General features: G+C 44.2%; 1 protein-coding gene across 2 annotated transcripts in view; it reads right to left on the bottom strand.

The window, feature by feature from the left end:
- The window catches only part of ercc6l2 (excision repair cross-complementation group 6-like 2), a 154,698-nt gene that overhangs the window by 111,946 nt on the left and 21,599 nt on the right, over positions 1-21,153 (bottom strand). For both annotated transcript variants that reach the window (XM_078568432.1, XM_078568440.1), the window contains exons 3-9: positions 20,644-21,065; positions 18,238-18,357; positions 15,170-15,363; positions 13,348-13,509; positions 7,674-7,881; positions 2,939-3,079; positions 565-681 (exon numbers count right to left, since the gene is read on the bottom strand). In XM_078568432.1, the coding sequence (XP_078424558.1) occupies positions 565-681; positions 2,939-3,079; positions 7,674-7,881; positions 13,348-13,509; positions 15,170-15,363; positions 18,238-18,357; positions 20,644-21,065 (1,364 nt within the window). The remainder of the gene's footprint in view (positions 1-564; positions 682-2,938; positions 3,080-7,673; positions 7,882-13,347; positions 13,510-15,169; positions 15,364-18,237; positions 18,358-20,643; positions 21,066-21,153) is intronic.

The raw sequence follows: 21,153 nt of genomic DNA, 5'->3' as shown, positions 1-21,153 counted from the left end.
AATGCCAGTGCATATTTCCTTAGATAAGGGGACCAAAACTGTTCACAATATTCTAGGTGGGATCTAACTAGTGCCTTGTATAGTTTTCGCAAGACTTCCCTATTTTTATACTCCATTCCCTTTGAAATAAAGGCCAACATTCCATTTGCCTTCCCCATTACCTGAATTTGTATGCTAGCTTTTTGTGATTCATGCACGAGGGCCCCCAAATCCCTCTGTGCTGCAGCTTTCTGCAGTCTTTCTCCATTTAAATAATATTCAGCTCCTCTATTCTTCCTGCCAAAGTGCATAACGTCACATTTTCCCAAATTGTATTCCATCTTCCAAGTTTTTGCCCACTCACTTAACTTTGTCTATATCCCTCTGTAGACTCTTTGTGTCATCCTCACCACTTATTCCTTTCCACCTATTTTTGTGTCATTCGCAAACTTAGCAATAGTGCATTCACTTCTCACATCTTCCCCCACAACCCACAACCTTCTGACTCAAGCAGTGAGAATTCTATTGAGTGAATCTAAAAGGAAAACTGATTTCTCTATTCAATAACAAGATTCAAATAATTACCTGCATCTTGCTTGTGTTCTCATCAGGCTGCAGGAGTGCAACATGATTGGATACCTTACGGAGAATGGCCAAGTAACTAAAATAAATTTGCCGTACTGTACAGCCATCCTGATTTTGCTGGGGGAAAAAAAACAAAAGCATTTAGAAGCATTGAGTATATTTAAATGCAAATAGGTCAAATGATTCCAGTTCTCGGATTTAACAGTATCCAGGATCTCAATTTAGAATCTGTGAAGATATGATTACAAATTTATCCAGGAGGCTCCAACCTTTGCAAAAACATATTTAGAACCCCTAGAACACCAAAAACAGATGCTCTGTTGTGGAGACTCTTTGTGAAGGGCAGTTATCAGAATGACAGGCTGGGTGAGTGGGAAACAGCGCTTCCTGTCTCTCTCCTGAGAGCCAACAATTTAGTCTGAACAAGCTGGAGATGTTTGGACATTTTTTTAAAGTAAAGGTGCTTTATATACCCGATACCTAGGGCTATAGCCTAAAAAAACCCTCCTCTAATATTTCAGTAGCGCTCCCTTTCCCCAGTCAATACCCATTCATTTCATCCACCCTATGCTGAAATGCTTGCGGTTCAGAGGGTGTAGGAAAGGGTGCAGTGTCTGTACCTGTGAACAGTGATAAACCTGATCAGGTGTGAGCACTTCATCATCGAGGATCATATTCCAAAATCCAAAACATTCAATTTGCACAGCTTAAACGCTTCCTCATTGGTGACCAGAGTATAAATACTCCCTGTAAAAAAAGCCTTTAGGGTTCTCACAGATCCTCACCTTCCCAGGTTTGGTGCTGATCTAAGATACCCATATCAAAATATCAAAAAAGGGTTTTGCTAATGCGTGGCAGCTTCCCCAACAGAGCTGCAATTTTCATTCCATTTCAGCACTTGGCTTTTAAGTTTGGCCATCTCTGCTACTCCAATTAAGGTAATGCAACATATCTCAGAATTGACAGACGTTCCCACAATTAAGAAAAAGGCTTGAATGAGACAAACACATCTCAGGACACTTCACATAAAAGGAAATTACTCTGAAGTACTCTAAAGCAGTGACGTAGTCTAATGTAGCAGCAGTTTTCATAATCGCATGGTTGCATAACTGAAGGACCAGTAAATCTCTTTTTTGATGGGGTTGGCAGAGTGAAAAACTTCGACCAGGTCACCAGAACTTCCTAATTTCCTTTGAATAGTGTCATGGGATTATTAGTTATTCACCTGAACAACCAAGACAGGCAGACAGCTCATCATCTCATCCAAAGGATGCCACTTCCAACAGTATTCCCTCAGTACAGCATTGGAGTGTCAGACTAGATTATGTGCTTAGTTTTGGGTGGGGGGGGGTTTGAACCACACACTTGGAACTCAGCGTTGGTGATGATAACTGAGGTAAGGTGATGTTCGGTAGCTTTATGGAAGACAGGGAAGAATGCAGCAGGTTAATATACTGCCCTTTCTGGCTGGATTCAGACTCGATGCAGGTGAATGTGAGAAGTACCAATCTGTCAGCTTTAAGGCTCCCATATGAAATGGGTCTTGACAGGCTCAAATGTGTTCTTGTCAGGGCCTGGTAACACTAACCTGCTCACAATTCTGTACTAAAACTGAAGAGGTCACAATAATGGGCAGGAAATGGAAGTGTCATAATGCTCTCGTATAGGGTTAAACCACATTTGGAGGTAGAACAGAGGGAACTTTACTTTGAGACAAATTTGTGCTATTCCTGACCCAAATTTAATTCTCACACTGGCTGCCAAAGTGTTCCATTCAGTAGCACTGACACCCCTTGCTTTGACGAGCAGAAAAAAACCCAGCCAAAAATATACATTTCAAAACCAGCAATGTTTATGTACATAAAAAACTAGCTAAGTCAGAACATTGAGCAATTGCCAAGAAGGGGTCACCTTCTGGAACGTCCACTATTTTTAATGTCCTTAAAGTAACAGATGAATGGTTTGAATTTCAACATAGTAGCTTGAACTCTGATCAGATTATGTGCTGATTTACACAAGCATTTTTGTGTTTACTATTACAATTGCAGCACTCATCATCCCTCAATCTAAGTACAACAGATGAGAATATTTGCCTTAACCTTGTGCCTATATGCAAGCTGATTTCAGACAATAAGGGCCTGGTTTTAACTCCATGTCTGGGTTTTGAATGGGTTAAAATCAGGCCCCAAGCTTCCCTTTTCAAAGTAGATGGAATGTGAACGTATGGATGAAGTTAACACATAAATGACTTGGAAAATTTAGATTTACTAAAAAACACAAGCAGGTTTTATATCATCATACTAATGTAACTCAAGTTCATTGAACACAGCTATTCTCCAAAAAGAGCCTCTACATGTGATGCTGTACGGCTGACCTTATAACAGCAGTTTTTCCTTTTTCGGCCACTGTTGCAATCACATGGATTCCAGCCATGCAGCACCAACTTTATGTCCTCTGTCTCCAGCACTGCCTTATATACTGTCTTCTGAAACTCTGTCAGAGAGCAGTATATCACCTGAGAACAACAAATACATTTCAAAATTGGGAATTCAGGGCTGTTTGATGGCCAGATCTACTGTTGGCCAGTCAGGGTACCAGTAAACAGTTTTGGAAATTAATCATGGGTGTCAGTAAATTATATATTTTTTTATTCATTCATGGGATGTAGGCAACATTTATTTAAATTTAAATCATACAAGGGAAGCACATTTTATTTCTACACACTCAACCATGAAGGTATGGAAATCCAAGATCAATTACAGTGATAACTAGGGCAGAATTTTCAGGTCAGCGGCGGGCGCGATTGTTGGGCATGAGATTGGCCGGGAAACGAGGCGCCACCTGTTATTGCGATTTCATGCTGGCTGGCCAATTAAGGCCTGCCCAGCATGAAAAGCAGCTTCCCAATGGTCGGGAAGGGCTGGGAGCATCGTGCACCGGGTCCAATGGCGATCTGGCAGGCAGTTTAAGAATGGCACCAGCAGCACCTTGAAGGCTGCCGGTGAAGAAACATACGTTGTTGCGGAGATGGTACTTATAGCCTCGCCAGCAGCTGGATACGCCAGGCAGGAGGGCAGGTCAGGTGGGCACTCGGCCTCCAGCTTTTCGGATGAGTGCCTCGCTGTACTCCTGGAGGAGGCGGTTGCCAGGAGGGACACCCTTGTACCAAGGGACGGAAGGAGGCCACCACACCTGATGAAGAAAGCCTGGGAGGAGGTAGCAGCGCACGTCAGCAGCCATGGCATGGTGCAGCGCACGGGGTGGAGTGCCGCAAGAGGTTCAATGACCTGCTGTGCTGAGGAAGGGCGAGTACTACCATGATGGCATGGATCAGTGTGCAGAAGTGTTAAGGGCTGACCGTCTCCCCATGGAGCTCAGGGGTGTTAGAGTCTGAGTACCAACTGTCAATGGCGGCAGAGTTGGCCAAGGGGGTGAGCCCTGGCTGCTTGGACTGAGCGCCTTGCGGCTCAAGGGCCACAACTCGGATGCGCCCTGCGAGGTGTTTCTCAGGTTGAGGTTGGGTCAGCCAGGCTTCAATGGTGCTGCAGGTAGAGAGTGCACTAATAAATGCTCCTCTGTCCTTTCAGAAGACGAGCCATAACCAATTGGAGAGGTCACGGAGAGGCGGAGACCAGCTCAACCTGCTGCTGCTGACCAGGTTCGAGCAGGACACCCTCGAGCTGGAGAGCCGGCACACTCCCTATGCAGCCGGTCGTGGAGAGGCTGGGGTGTCAGACGAAGGTAAGAGCGCAGTGCAAAGAGGTGAGAGTTTCGGATTGTGCAACCATTCTAGTGTAGTCTCTTCATTGATGGGAGCCTCAAACCTGGAGTCCCCATTGATCATTAAAAGATGATGGCATCGTGACGCAGATCTCCGTTGTCTCACCAGGGTGCCTGGCATGCACAGTGACAGTGTGATGACTTTAACTAATGACATGTCCTTCTTCTCCCTTAGATTCGCCAGCACACACTCAATCACAGGACCCTGAAGGGCCACCCCTGATGCCAGAGGACCGCCGGGCTTCATTTGCACCTGCGTCACACCCGCACTCTGAACCAGGCACCAGCGCAGATGCCAGTACCTCGGTGGAGTTAGATCTTCGGCCACATTGTCGGTGCACATTAGTGAGGGCACTTCACGCTCGCGTAAGATGCAGGTGGAGGCAGGGAGCCCAGGGCACTGGCAGTCAGAGGACTGCTGCAGACCAAGTCGATGCTGGGCCGAAGGCAGGTAATGAGCCTGTGGAGTCATCCATTAGGCGGCAGATGCTGGATATCCAACAGGATGCACGAGAGGATCTGGCGGAGATTCATGAGGGTCTGTGTGCCATGGTCTATGCTGTGGAGGAGTCCACGTGGAGCATCAGCACTGCGTTGCCCCTCATGGTCAAGTGCATTGCCTCCTCCATTGACAGAGAATGTCGACTCTCATGGAGAGACAGCTCCAGGGACAGTATCAGGGGTTCCTGGGGTCACCTTCACACAGGCAATGACCTCAGATGGCCAGTGTGGGAGATGGCTGGGGCACCCAGTATCCCAGCTTGGTGCCCGTCCATCAATGGCAAACAGGGAGGTCCAGGGCGACCTCACGCTGGTGCACAACCTGCTTGTCATCTCTGCGGGCTCCTCTCAAGGCACACTGGATGATGGCAGCAGCTCATCCTCCCCTCCATCAGTGACCGTGGCATCTGATGAAGCTGCGATGACTGGGAAGATGCCAGCCGTGGAACTGGCCGCTCCCTCCCAGGTGGGCCAAAGAACGGCCACCAAGGTCATCAAGGCCAACAAGACACCAGAGTCATCTGGTTCTGCTGAAGAGTCATACGGACTCGAAACATTAACTGTGTTCCTCTCCGCAGTGCTGCCAGACCTGCTGAGTTTTTCCAGGTATTTTTATTTTTGTTACCAGAGTCATCAGGCTGTCTCCAGTGCCACTGCCAACAAGGGGGTGGCACCAAGACTCAGCACTCGCAAACACAAGTTTAAGGCACCATAAGCACAAAAGCGACTGTTCACAGGTGATCTTCTGTTCAAGAGTCAACCACATTGGACATCAACACCAGTAATGATCATGTCAATGTGATTTCATTGTGACAATAACATTAAATTTGCTTTTGTTGTGACGGCCTGAGTATGCTTCACTTTTTATTTTCGGTGCAGGGTACGCCAGCATGTAATGCTGGATGTGAGATGCTCTAAACCTTATTATACAGTCACTGGGTGGACTTTGGGTTCACATGACAGGAGCATTTTGGACAACCTGAATGGAAGCGGCAGCTCTGGCATGAGGTAGGAACTGATCTTTGGTGGCTTAGCTGAACGAACACTGGATCAAGGCGTCCCTGCCTCCCTGGAGGTTACAGAGATCTGTCTCCATGTCCTCTGCGTTCTCCTCACTGTGCTTCTCTTCTAACTCACTACTGGATTCATCATCTGTGCCCTGTGGAGCTGCATCAAATCCTCTTCCTCCAGTGGGACCCCGCTTGCTAGTGCCGGATTGAGGAGAGCGCAGCATTCAACCACGATCAGTGACACCTGCTCTGGGGGGTATTGTAGTGCATCCCCTGAACAGTCCAGGCATCAGAAGTGCATCTTCAGAAGACCTATGGTCCTCTCTATCACTGCCCTTCTGGAGGCATGACTCCTATTATAACACTGCTCTGCCTCTGTTCTTGCGTGTCGGAGAGGCGTCATAAGCCACCTTTTCAACGGATAGCTCTCGTCACTCAGTAGCCATCCAGTTGGGCTGGAGCACTGAAGAGCCTCGGCCCCTGGGAGTGCCTCAGGATATAAGCACCATGGGTACCTTGCACAGACTTGCAAAATATGCATATTGCGGTCCCACACGACCTGCATGATCATAGAATAGAAGCCCTTCCTGTTGACAAAGGCACCCGGCTGACCTGCTGGCGCCTTGATGGCCACGTGCGCAGTCAATGGCACCCTGGATGCAGGGGAACCAGGCAAATGCCGCAAAGCCTCTGGCTCGTTCAGCCTGGCTGGTCTTGTCCGTATGGAAATGAATAAATGCCATTACCTGCCTGAACACCAACTTGACGCAACTGTGGACAGCAGATTGGGACACTCCACACAGATCCCCTACTGACCCCTGGAAAGAGCCAGATGCATAGAAATTGAGGGCCACTGTGACCTTCAGAACCAATAGCATGGGTGCCCACCCACACAATCGGAGGTGATCTCAGGCCCAATCATCTGGCAAATGGAGGTCACAGTCTCCCTGGAGAGGTGGAGCCTCCTTCAACATTGCACCTTGGACTACCTGCTGGCCCTGCACCTCTCTTCCCACAGGTCACTCCCCTGGAAGCTGCATAGGAGCACTTGGCTTCCTCTCCCTTCTGCCCCTCTCTTCCTCCTCAGAGGAGGTGACTCCAGCAGAGGCCACAATCCCCATTACCAGAGTTACAGAAGGCTGTCTGATACCTGGAAGGGTCTACATGGTCCAAATCCTCTGGGGGCCTTGGAGACACCAATGAGTCCTAAAATGCACGGGCAAAGTGAAATCGTGGTCAAATGCCTTTTTAATGGCCTTAAGTGGCCTTTTAATTGATGGTATGCACAGCTCTGGCACTCGAGCCTGCCCGCTGACTGAAATATTGCGTGAGTGCGGGATGACATTGGGACGCTCGCCCTACGTCATCTCATGCGATTTCACGTCCGATTGGGTCAGGCACGCGCCCACCTAATCAGCGTACAATTCTGCCCCTTGCTTCTACGAAAGTCCCTGTATGAGAGAAAGTGTTATTTGATTAGGTTTCTAGCATGCCTATATTACAGTTGATGTGTATCACTGAATGGAGGAGCTCCACCCAAAGCCTGTCCAGTTTTTTTTAGAAATATGATAATCAAATTCACATGACACAACTGTGCTATTGTTTGAACACTCCTATATTAGAGCCAGGAAGACTCTGTGGAAGGTCAGCAGTGAATCACCACAAAGTTAAGTCAGGGGTCTTGAGCCAAGTCTAGTTCACAGTGAAGGTTTGTATACTTGATGTGACTTAATTTCCTATAATTCTGAGCCCACAGTTTGTTGGTCTTATATTTTCATTCAGGAATAGAAAACACTACCCCAGGTAGTACTTCATTACCCGGTCATCTTTCTTTGGTAGCTGATCACTGATGAGCGCCTTGGTACGTCTCAGAAACCAAAAGGACATGCGTTTTGCCAACCGTCTCATAGACTTTCGCCCAACAGCAAGTTCTCTTTTGGTTGCTGTGTGCCTCTGACCAAATTCGATTGGATTGCAAAACTCTTCCTTAAAATGAGCTCTGTTGCCCAGGCAACCTGGTACTGCCCTACAAGTACAAAGAATTCAGAATCATTTGATTATCTCCTTCAGTCAAATAATATCATTAAGCAATAATTTACAAACTCACTACATTAGTAAGAACTACTTATGCATTTTTATGCCTTGTTACCTTCATGAAGATTTTTACTTGGGGGCCACATCCTCTAGGAGAATTCTAGAGTTTCAGTTGATATTCTTCCTCCACCCTGACAGTTCAAGAGACTACATTACAATTCCTTGCTATTATATAATGGTGCTATTGAATTGGTTGTGTGCCTAAGGAGAAGCTGATATTGTGTGTGGCTGACGCCATTTATAGTTAGCCTGCACCTTTTTAAGGGAAGGGCACTATGGTTGGAGTAGGTGTTGCTGGCAGTCATGTAGAAATTGAGCCTGAACTGTGAAACACTGGACAATAGCGGAACCTGGGAGAGTGCACATTCCATTTCCAATGCTGCACTGGAGGTCTTGAAGAAGCTTGATAGGAGAGATGTTTTGTATCTGAAGAGGGGCAGGGAGACCTCCAGACACATGCTGCGAAGGTAGTGGGAGCAGATAGTCATGGTGATCAATGCCAGGAATCAAGCAGAGAGGCGGTGGCATAATTGTAACGTCACTGGACTAGTAATCCAGAGCTCAGGCTAGTGTTCTAGGGACATGGGTTTAAATCCCACCATAGCAGTTGGTGGAATTTAAATTCAATAAATAAACCTGGAATTAAAAAGCTAGTCTAATGGTGACCATAAAACCATTGTCGATTGTTGCAAAAACCCATCTGGTTCACTAATATCCTTTAAGGAAAAAAATTGGCTGGCCTTACCTGGTCAGGCTTACATGTGACTCCATAATCACAGCAATGTGGTTGACTCTTAAATGTCCCCCCAGAATAGCCTAGCAAGACACTCATTTGAACTGAACCATTACAAAGAAGAATGAAACTGTATGGGCCACCCGACATCGACCTAGGCACCGGAAACAACAACGACAAACCCAGCCCTGTCGACCATACAAATTCCTAAGGGCTTGTGCCAAAATTGGGAGAGCTGTCCCACAGATTAGTCAAGCAACAGCCCGACATAGTCATACTCACAGAGTCATACCTTACAGATAACGAACCAGACACCACCATCACCATATAAAAACAAAAAGCTACTACCACCATCGCCATCCCTGGTTATGTCCTGGCCCACCAGCAGGACATACCCACCAGAAGACGCAGCAAAGTAGTACACAGTTGGGAGAGAGTTGCCCTGGGAGTCCTCAACATTTGACTCCGGACCCAATGAAGCCTCATAGCATCAATTCAAACATGGCCAAGGAAACATCCTGCTGATTACCATGTACCGCCCACGGCAACCCCCCGCCCCCGCCTTCAGTGGATGAATCAGTATTCCATGTTGAACAGCAATTGGAAGAAGTACTCAGGGTAGCAAGGGCACAGAATATACTCTGGGTGGGGTACTTCAGTGCCCGTCAACAAGAGTGACTTAGTAGCACCACTATTGATCGAGCTGGCTGAGTCCTAAAAGAATAACTGCTAGACTGGGTCTGCGGCAGGTGGTGAGGGAACCAAGAGAGAAAAATCTACTTGGACCTTGTCCTCACCAATCTGCTTGCCTCAGATGTAGTTGTCTATGACAGTATTGATAGGAGTGACCACAGCCCAGTACTTGTGGAGACAAAGTCCTGCCTTCACATTGAGGATCCCACTCTCCATCATGTTGTTTGGCACTAACACCATGCTAAATGGGATAGGTTTCAAACAGATCTAGCAACTCAAACTTGGACATCCATGAGGTGCTGCAGGCCAGCAGAACTATATTCAACCACCACAATCTGTAAGCTCATGGCCTGGCATATTCCCCACGCTACCATTGCCATCAAGCCAGGGGTTCAACACTGGTTCAATAAAGAGTGCAAGAGAGCATGCCAGGAGCAGCACCAGGCATACTTAAAAATATTTCAACCTAGTGAAACTACAACACAGGACCACAGCCATTGGATCAGGCCTAAATTCTGCAGTCCTGCCACATCCTGTCATGAGTGGTGGACAATTAAATAATTAACTGGAGGAGAGGGCTCCACAAATTTCCCCATCCTCAATGATGAGGGAGCCCAGCACATCAGTGCAAAGGACAAGGCTGAAGCACTTGCAACCATCTTCAGCCAGGAGTGCCGAGTGGATGAAAAAGCTCGTCCTACTGAGGTCCCCAGCATCACGGATGCCAGTCCTAAGCCAATTCAATTCACTCCATATGATATCAAAGAAATGGTTGAAGGCACTGGATACTGCAAAGGCTATGGGCTCTAACAACATTCCTGCAATAGTACTGAAGACTCGTGCTCCAAAACTAGCTGCGTTTCTTGCCAAACTGTTCCAGTGCAGCTACAACACTGGCACCTACCTGGCAATGTGAGGAATTGCCCAGTACACAATAAGCAGGACAAATCCAGCCAGCTAATTATTTCGGATGATTGCACAATGCTCAGCACTATTCGACTCCTCAGATACTGAACCACACCGTGTCCATATGCAGCAAGGCCTGGATTACATTCAGGCTTGGGCTGATGATGTGGTGCAAATGCTACTTGCCACTTCAGTGCCAGACAATGGCTATGTCCAACATAAGAGAGGATCCAACCATCTCCCTTTGACATTCAATGGCATTACCATTGCTGAATCCCCCACTACCAAAATCCTGGGGATTACCATTGGCTAGAAACTGAACCGGACCAGCTACATAAATACTGTGGCTACAAGAGCAAGTCAGAGGCTGGGAATTCTGTGGAGAGTAACTCACCAGCTGACTCCCCAAAGCTTGTCAAGCAAAGGCACAAGTCAGGAATGTGATGGAATACACTCCACTTGTCTGGATGGGTGGAGCTCCAACAACATTCAAGAAGTTCAATACCATCCAGGACAAAGAAGCCCGCTTGATTAGCGCCACATCTACTACCTTAAACATTCACTCCTTCTACCATCGACGCACAGCAGCAGCAGTGTGTACCACCTACAAAATGCGCTGCAGCAACTCACTAAGGCTCCTTCGACAGCACCTTCCAAACCTGTAATCTCTACCACCTAGAAGGACAAGGGCAGCAGATGCATAGGAACACCATCAGCTGCATGTTCCCCTCCAATCTAAACACTACCCTGACTTGGGAGGTATATTGCTGTTGCTTCACTGTTGCCAGATTAAAAACCAGAAACTCCCTCCCTAACAGTGCATGTACAGGTACCTACACCACATGGACTATAGCGGTTCAAGAAGGTGGATCACCATCACTTTCTCAAGGGCAGTTAAGGGATGAGCAATAAATGTTGTCCTGGCTAGCAACACCGAAATCCCATGAATGAAAGAATTTTTAAAAAGTCATAAGGGTCTGGATGCAGTGCCACAGGAAGGTCAATGACCTCACGCAAGTGGTCTCAGTCAGTGAATGAATCCTAAAATGACATATTCCACCAATTGCACCACTAGCCTCACACACTGCTCAGTACATCACATCCCCATCATTCAACTACCAACAATCACTTTCAATGAGCACTCATTGGTGACATTCTTATGCTCTACCTCACCTTCACACACTTAGCAATGCTGCAAGTCTCACAACCACATCTCAACTTGAAAACGCTGTCAACTATTCAACCATGACAGCCACATCACCCAAACAGATTGCCTGGCACTCAATGACACATACATCTTTTTTTAAAAAAAACAGGTGAAGCTGGCACACAAGTACAGGAAGCAGGGGGTAACCAAAAGGGGAAGATACATCTGCATGCCCCAATCCCCTGGAGGAAATAGTGTTCACCATTTTTGGTTGTCCACTGCTGAGGGTGTGGCCAGATGTATTGAAACCCAAGATGATGCTGTCCTCATACCCTAACCCTATCCTTCTCGCATCCCACCTCCCCCACATCCCACAAACCCTTCTGATTTACAAACTGAAGATGGTGGAAGCATGCATCTCTTACTTTCCTCCCCTCTCTGCACCACACCCATTTGCCTTTCTAGTTTGAGCTACTCAAAGTGACATCTTCTCAGGCAGAGGTTCAGCAAGACGACAATGATGATGAAAATGCCCTATCGCTCAATTTTGCATTCAGTTCCAGTATAGGGCAGAGTTAACATGCGGAACCTTTAAACCAACATGCTTGCCGTCAATAACACCCTGCATTCCTAAGGGCAGCATTGTACACCCAAGCCTGGGAGCAAATCGTTTTATGCAGAAACTTTGGAGTTAGCAAAAACTCCTCAATCACCTGCCGCACCACTCCCTGTCGACTTCTGGAATTTTTAAGTAAGTTGTAAAAGCACCAAACACTTATAGAATCACAGCAACATCCAGAAGAAATCAACCAGCAATTAAACTGTATGCAGTTGATGATACCTTTAAATAGCACTGATAGGTGGTCTTTCCTGTTGCTGAACGCATGAGAACTGTGCGAGATAAATAAATGGTGTTAGCTGGAGCTTTGAGCTCCAAAATAGCAATGTTGGCATCAATCCTTGATTGCCAACATACTTCCAGTGGCTATTCACTACAGGCACACTCACATTCAAACCAATATGGTATCAAGTGTGACTCACCCCAAATGTGAGAGCATGTGCTGTGGACACCATTGTGGACTCCAAACAGCACCCAAACAACAGGCTCTTCCAATACTAATTCCATGCCCCTTAGTTTTACTTTAGAGTCAGCCAGCATATGGCAGGGTGGCTGCATGAGCCAGAGACAGGTTGATGACTACCTTGGGTAATAATTGATAAACTGCATTTAAATTCTTATTAGACAAAGTAATGACCGGGGAACGCTAAGCATTTAAACAGCATCTCCATGTTTTAAACCAGGATTACTGGAGAAAAAAAATATATTTATGAAGTGTGTTATCATGTTGTTCTACACACAACTTCTTTTGCAGTCACTTTTATGTATGTACATACATTCGGTGCTAGCAATGTTCCACAAACAGTAATTAGTTAATCTGGAGCTGCTGCAACAGCAGCTTAATGTTCAATGTCAGTTCAAAAGTGCATGCACAGAATGCAAGTGACAAAACCTCTCACCCATAAGTCACTTGGAACTCTGTCTCTTGTACGTAGAGGTTCCACTATCGCCGTTGACCCTGGGTTGTTAGGGTATTCTTTAGGCTATGGGAAATTACTTACAACTGTTAGCAACTGAAATGGGGACAGGTGGCTCACAATTTTAATCCTGGAAATGCCAGTACAACTTTCTCACATCTTTCTGTGCACCTGGTGACCACCAGGGTCAAATTCTGAAGTCATTTATCCTTCTAACAGTTGCCTTTTGTTGTGACCTATTGGCACTTGGGAAGAAAATGAACACATGAAGTGCTGCATGTTGACTGGTCAACTGCTCTTTCAATGACTAACTGGTGCATTTCTTACTCTAATTTTCCACTTAGACATTTCATAAGTTTAAATGAAATAATTACACAGCTTACCAGTCCACGACGCACCATAGCTCATCCATGTTGTTCTGCAAAATGGTTCCAGTTAGCCCAATTCTAACCTTGCACTTCAGTGCCTTCAAAGTCTGTGTGATCTGAGCTTTAGGATTCTTTATCTTATGGACTTCATCTACAAACACTGCAGACCACTCAATACTGTTCAAGAAATGGAAAATGAACCATATATAACAATTTTTTTGACCTAGCACAATAAATTTACAGGTCAGACCAGTAAAGAAATCCCAGAACAGTAACAATGCAGTTCTCCAGCTGTTGCTGGAGTAAACACCTTCACAGCTGAAGTCAGAGCTAATAAATTGTTAAATATTTTGCTCTGTTCCAGGACACTGAACATGCTCGTTAACTTTTCGAGTCCAATATGACTCTTCTTCGGAACTCTTGACAAAAAGTCACTTTGGATTCTAAACGTTTACTCTGTTTCTTTCTCCACAGATGCTGCCAGACCTACTGAATTTTTCCAGCACTTTTAGTTTTTATTTCTTTAAGATTTGTTGGTTCGATTACTAATAAAATTCAAAAATACGGCAGTTGTCACAGCAAATTATTGAGCCTTTTTTTAAAAAAAACACATCTTTACTGCCAAGAAAAATAAAGATTGAATTTTAAAAATTCATACTGAACATTATTTGAAAAATCCCGCTCGGCCCATTGCCGTTAAAAGTGCGACTTCCAACCAAATTTTGAGTGTCTTGGTGATTGCCTTGTCACTCAAATTCAGCTATCTTGATTGTACAAGGTTCATCAGTAGTCAGTTCACAACATGGTGACCAGTCATATTAATTCTCCACCCTGCACTCACACTAACCACTGTCTTCAGCTTCCTGCATGTTGCAATGAAGCGCAATGTAAGCTCAAATAACAACACTTCATCTTTCAATTAGGTACTTTGCAGACTTGTGGACTCAGCAATTTCAGACTGTAATCTGTGTCCCCATTTCATTTCCTTTTACTTTGCATGTTTCAGTTTTACTCTTGCTTTTCTTTTCCTTTCCTTTCAGATTGCAGCAATTCATCATTCTGCCATTCACATCTCCTCTAGCCATATCTTTTGCATCTTCATATGTCCCATTACCACCACCTTTGACCCTACCCCACCAGTTTGTCACTTAACCTATCCTGTCCTCCACTTATCACAGGTCTTCTCTTTCATTCTTTTTCCATCCTCCCCTCTTTCACTTGCTTACAATCTATCACATTTCCAACTTTTCTCAAACCTGATCAAAAGACTTGAAACATTAACTGTTTCTCCCTCCAAAGGCGTTGTCTGACCTGCTGAGTATTTCCAGCATTTTATGTTTTTATCCCACCTTTTACAACTCTGTTCTTAATTCACTTATTCTATAAACAGAATGAATCATAAAGACCTGGCAGATATGAGTGTGACCCACACTTATTGTACTATCTATCATCACTTGTGGAATAGAAACCTTGATGCATCCTCAATAGATCACACAGATGGTGCTGGTTTCTGTATCACAGCTTTTGCACTGGAATTAAAGCAGTTGCTTATCAGGAGAAAATCTTGCTTTTATCAAGATTTTAATCCCCTGGACAACTAAGGAAAAAGGTGATTTGTACAAGGGCAAATTGGATCTCCTGTGGATCAGCCTCCGCATTATCTTCTGGAAGGAGTATAACAAGCAGCTAACTGGATAACAATTTTCCAACCCCCAAATGGATGAGCTCTCTCAGGCCCGTCTACATTTAATGTGCACCAAACCTAACAACTAAATACCACAAATAACTTCTTTCAATGCAATCCAACTTTAAATACATTGTCATGTGAACCAATTACCAATTGATATCAGCCGAACAGAGGCGGACTGTTTCATAGGTTGTCAGGGCAATCTCGCACTTCCTCCGTCGAATGCAGCTGAAAGTATGGTCTTTTTGGTTGCCATGCAAGATACAGACTCTAAAATAACCCCAGGTGTCCAGTTCATCCTTCCAGTTATACAGCAGAGAGAGAGGAGCAATTATGAGAAAAATCTGCAAAAGAAGAAAAAGACAAGTTTCAGGTTCATTGCTGGGGTAAAGCAAGCGAGCACATGAAAAACTAAAGGCTGATTAGTGAAAATCGTCATGGTACCATGGAAGGTAAGTAATGTCCAACTAACCCAACAGTAGCTCTTTGACAGGCCCACCAATTTCATGGAGAGGATAATCAAAGAATGTAATATACACAGATTTTTCAGAAGTTATGTGATAAGGTTCTGGACAAGAGATTTGTATTTAAAATTAAAGCATGTGAAAGTGGAGACAACTCTATGGCATGGATAACAACCTGACTGGGAGACAGAGATAGAGTTTGGATAAAAGAGGCTTTCATGGTTTGACAGTATTCTCTGGAGTTCAGTGCTAGGGCTCCCACTTCTCACCCATAAATGATCTGGATTTGACAATATGGGGAGAGTATATGGGGGTTTGCAGATGATGCTTCATCAGGAATTTTGGTGAATTGTGAAGAGAAAAGATTGGTAAATTAAGTCTGTGGGCAGTTTTGGATAACCAAATATGATGCAGTTACGTTAAAATAGCAGCACACAAAAGGCACTCAGCGGAGTTGAAAGAAGCAACGTACAATATTAGGCACAGAAATAATTTTACTTACCTGGCAAGTGCAAAAGGTGACCAAAAGGCTAAAGGGATGCTGGCATCACAAGAGGAATGGTGGCGTATAATATTAAGGAACTGGAATTATTCTGATCTTTAACCAGGTGGAATTTGGAATTTAGCGTTCAGGTTTGGGTCTCCCACCTTCAGAAGGATATACTGGCCTTGGAGAAAGCCAAGTGATAATTGGCCAGGATAATAAAGATAGGGTAACTTACAAGATGAGATTTTATAAATCTTGGTTATTTCCCCTGGAACCGAGGAGAACATTGGGGATATGATTAACAGTTAAGTAATGAAGGTGAGTGGGGGAAGGTTGCCGAGTTTCAGACAGAATATCTGGAAGTCTGGATTGCCCCACACGCTGTGGAGTCTTAACTAACAGGTTTGTTATTTGGAAGCTAGCTAGATTGATAGGCTTGGCTTTCATTTGGACAGGGCACGCTTTGGAGCAGGTTGTAGGGTCAGGTCTGATCCCACAGATATGGGGGTGGGAAGCGTGATGGTTCAGGAGAAAGCACTCTTGCTCCTTCAGCCCACAAGTGGTGCTGTAAAGGCTTCATCTTCTCTCCCACTACTATCCTCACCTCACATTAGCTGCTAGGCTGTCCAAGGCTTGGGAAACACGGCTGCCCACTGCGGATTCTGAAAATCAGGTTAAATCAGAAGCTGCCAGCTCATGTAAATATATAAATTGCTGAAAAAAAATACTGCAGATGCTGGAGATCTGAAATAAAAACAAAGTGCTGGGAAAACTCAGCAAGCCTGGTAGCATCTGCGGAGAGAGAAAAACAAGAGTTAACGTCGAGTCCAATATGACTCTTAATAAGAGTCATATTGGGGTCGAAACATTAACTGTTTCAATCAAGGTGCTGTTAGAAGACAGATGCGTGGAATGTCTACCCACGTAAACAGCTGGAATTTGTCATCCCAGTTGCATGTTGAAGAAATATCTTCTAGGTACATTTGCTATACCCATTTTCTAAATAAGGTACAGAGTAACTGCAACCCTTACAGATATTGCTATAACTGGGAGATCCTGTAGATAGGATAGGAGCTGGATCAAATGTAAATTTTCTATTAGGTTTACCATTGAAGATTTGTAGAGCATCAACTAGCTGGGTACTGGAAAGCTCTTTACCGTTCGCCATATCAAATATAAAATAGCAACTACAAAATTATCTACTGAATTAGTGGAAAAAATAACACTGAGTATCCAACACAACAGTCAACTGAGATAACTCTGAGATCTCCACTCTTGATTGATTAGTATTGAGGGAGGATAAAACCTAGACAAATTATGGTTAGGCTGCAAATTGAATGCTGTGTCTGTTTTTTTGGAGTTTAAGCTTCAGGAAGGTTATGTAGCGGGTGCAGAAGAGATTTACAGGTACAGGGTGATACCAGAGATGAGACAATAGGAACTGTGTGCTCTCTTCAAAAAATGTTAGGAGATAAGATGACTTTCATTTATCCAGCACCTTTCACAACCCAAAGTGCTTTATAGTCAATGAAGCACTTTTGAACATGCACACAGCAAGCTCTGACAAACAGCAATGAGATAATGACCAGATAATCTGTTTTAGTAATGTTAATTGAGGAATAAATTTGGCCAGGGAACCAGGGATAACTCCCTGCTCTTCTTCAAAATAATGGCCATGGGATCTTATAATGTCTTAGTGAAAGGTGCAGACAGGGCCTTAAATGTCTTATCAGATAGACGACACCTCCAACAGTGCCGCATTTCCTCAGTACAGCACTGGAGCACTGGCCTAGATTTTTATGCTCAATCCTAGAGTGGGATTTGAACCACAACCTTCTGACTCAGAGGCTACAGTGCTACCAACTATGCCGCCACTGACATGCTGTAGGGATTTTGTAAATTGCAAGGTTTTGTTGAAGTAACCACTGGCCAATAAGTCAGTAACTAGAGGGCAAAATTTAAGATAATCAACAAAGAACAATGGAAGAGTTTAGGAGATTTATTTAATAAAAGGGTCAAGACATTGACTATCCTGTCAGGAACAGTGGTGGACACATCCACAATAGCCATTAAAAGGAAAATATATAGCTTTTCAACAAATTTAATGTGAACAGTGAATCAAAGTCTCCACAAGAAAATGTTTGCAATTTATATCATTAATGGCAGTTTATTTTAAGGTTTAATAAACAATTTCCTAGCGTCAAAATTAAATGTATTATTTCTAGCAAAATGAGATTTGCAACAAGATACAGGCTATAAAGGATTACTTTGTCATTGGTTGCTTTTGATTCTTTCCTCATAGTCTTCATTAAAAACTTGGGCATGTTATTTTCAATATCCTCTCGAGTCCCTGTTTTTTGAAGCACTGCTGCTAGAAAGGAAATAACCTGTGAGAAGAAACGTTAACAGTTTACCAAGTTGATTATGATTATATTTTAAATGAAAAATACAACCAACTCCATCAATTCTTTTACAGAAGATGAATATTGTTGATGACATAATATCAGTGACTCTACTGAGAAGAAAATCTGCCGATATCTCAATGCTAAATTCATGACCAGGAGTGGAACTTTCTCCATCCTGCTAGTTTTTAGTGTAATCAACTAGAGCAGAGTATATAGTTTAAATACAGACATCATTGACTTTGTACCTGACCTGCAGGCAGACTGCACAAACATGGGCTAGCTGGATTTGGAACCAACACTAATTATCTTCATTATAAATTTTGTAATTTAACCCTTGTGAGGAATAGGGATACTAAATTTTTCTTTCCCATCCTGCTTGGATTCGCTTTCTTCCATCTCCTACTTTCTTGATCCTTGTTTATCATTTACTTCCTATGTGACAGATCCCACCTCTTGATCTAACTCCCTGGCTGCAGTTCTCCTGCTGATGCCACAAAATGGAACCCGTTCAGGATAGACCCGTGGCTTCAACTGATTCTGCTGTTAGTGTCTTGCATCGCATCCATCATGGCTTTGGCAACTGGCTTTCCCAGAGCAGTTATCCATGCTGCCTTATCAAATCTTGGTGCAGAGCCCATTGATTTTAGTCACTGGACACTGATCTCCTCTACTCTGGCTCCCCTCAACCACCTCCACTAGGATCCTACTGCCCTTTTAGAAAGCAATGTCCTCCAAAATGTCAGTCCTTTATAAACAAAGTTCTTACCATTCACAACCTCCATATTAGATTGTTTTTTTTTAATTAATTCTTTCAGGGGATGTGGGTGTCATTGGCTAAGCCAGTATTTTACTGCCCATCCTTAATTGCCCTTGTGAAGGTGGCGGTCAGCCACCTTCTTGAACCTCTGCTGTCTATGTGGTGTAGGTGCACCCACAGTGCTGTTAAGAAGGGAGTTCCAGGATTTTGACCCAGTGACAGTGAAGGAATGGCAATATATTTCCAAGTCAGGATGCTGTGTGGCTTCAAGGGGAACTTCCAGGTGGTGGTGTTCCCATGCATCTGATGACTTTGTCCTTCTAGATGGTAGAGGTCACAGGTTTGGAAGGCCCTGTCAAAGGAATCTCGCTGAGTTCCTGCAGTGCATCTTGTAGATGGTACACACTGCTGCCACCGTGCATTGGTGGTGGAAGGAATTAATGTTTAAGATGGTGCATGGGGTGCTAATCAAGCGGGCTGATTTGTCCCGGATGGCGTTGAGCTTCGAGTGTTGTTAGAGCTGCACTCACCAGTTAAGTGGAAAGTGTGTATTCCAGCACACTCCTGACTTGCGCCTTGTAAATGGTGGACAGGCTTTGGGAGTCAGGAGGTGAATTACTTTCTCCAGAATTCCTAACTTTGACCTCCTCTTGTAGCCACAGTATTTATACAGCTGGTCCAGTTCAGTTTCTGGTTGATGGTAACACCCCAGAATGTTGGTAGTGTGGGATTCAGCAATGGTAACACCACTGAATGTCAAAGGGAGACGGTTGGATTCTCTCTCTTGTTAGAGGTAGTCATTGCCTGGCACCTGTGTGGTGGGGATGTTACTTGCCATTTATCAACCAAAGTCTGAAGTTGTAGAGGTCTTGCTGAATTTGGACATGGACTGCTCCAGTGTCTGAGGTGCCGTGCAATGTTCAGCACCATTCACATCATCAGTGAATGTCCCAAGTTCCAAAGAAGAGTCATATTGGAGTCGAAACGTTAACTCTGTGTGACTCTCCACAGGTGCTGTCAGGCCTGCTGAGTTTTTCCAACACTTTGTCCTTATTTCAGATCTCGAGCATCCACAGTATTTTGCTTTCATTTTAGGAGGTAATCTGACATGTCTCATAATTTCAAAAGATACATCCTACACTAGACTTCATTAGGTTTACAATTTATTGGCATCTCTACGCTGGTTTTACTCCTTTATTATCAAAAAGCCTGTTCAGTATTTGAAACAACATGTACTCTTCTTCTTTCATGGTGGTGCAAGCCTCTTTCTCCCAATTTTCTTGCCATAGAACAGATTTCAAGAAACAGAAATAACTAGAGAAAGTATGACTTTAGTGCTCACTAAACTGAATTTACCAGAAAAAGTAATGCTGTCACAATTTGCTTTTGGTGCAGAAATGCTGCAATAAAGCAAACAACCCAACTTTGGGGTAAATGGAGATGGACTGACTTTCTCATAGGCCCTGCTGCAGCACTACTAACCTGGCAAGTCATGTAGTAAGATTAATTACCTGAACTGTTTTTCCAAGTCCCATGTCATCGCCAAGGATACATCCTCCACCACGAAAGTAATGTCTACAAATGAACTGGACTCCATCTCTTTGGTAGTCTCTCAAGTATCTGTTAATTGTATACGGTATGCATATGCTGCCCTCAGACAATTTGAAAGAGACCTTGGGGCCCGGTGTCTTTTTGTCATGGAAGAAGGGCTTCTCCAAATCATCATCATCAAAAATAAAACCTTTCCAGCATTCGCTTTTGCTTTTTCTTTTGAGTGTGCTTATTGCCACTGTCTCTTCATTGAAGCTGGAAAACCTTACAACTGCCACAGTTCTTCCATCGTCACCTGTAGAAATGGACTTTATTGTGGCCTCATATAGCTCATCATCTCCAGGAAAGGGAGCAAAAACCTGATCACCAACAAACCAATTTTCTGAAAACGAAGAAATCCAGTAAGCAAGCAAATAAGAACAAAATGTCAATCATAGCTGCCAGAGCAATTATAAAATGCAGATTGCAAA

The sequence above is a fragment of the Cetorhinus maximus genome, chromosome 2 (assembly GCF_964194155.1).
Source record: "Cetorhinus maximus chromosome 2, sCetMax3.hap1.1, whole genome shotgun sequence".
NCBI lineage: Eukaryota > Metazoa > Chordata > Chondrichthyes > Lamniformes > Cetorhinidae > Cetorhinus > Cetorhinus maximus.
Note: the sequence above shows the minus strand (reverse complement) of the source record. Positions and strands in the feature narration are given on the sequence as shown.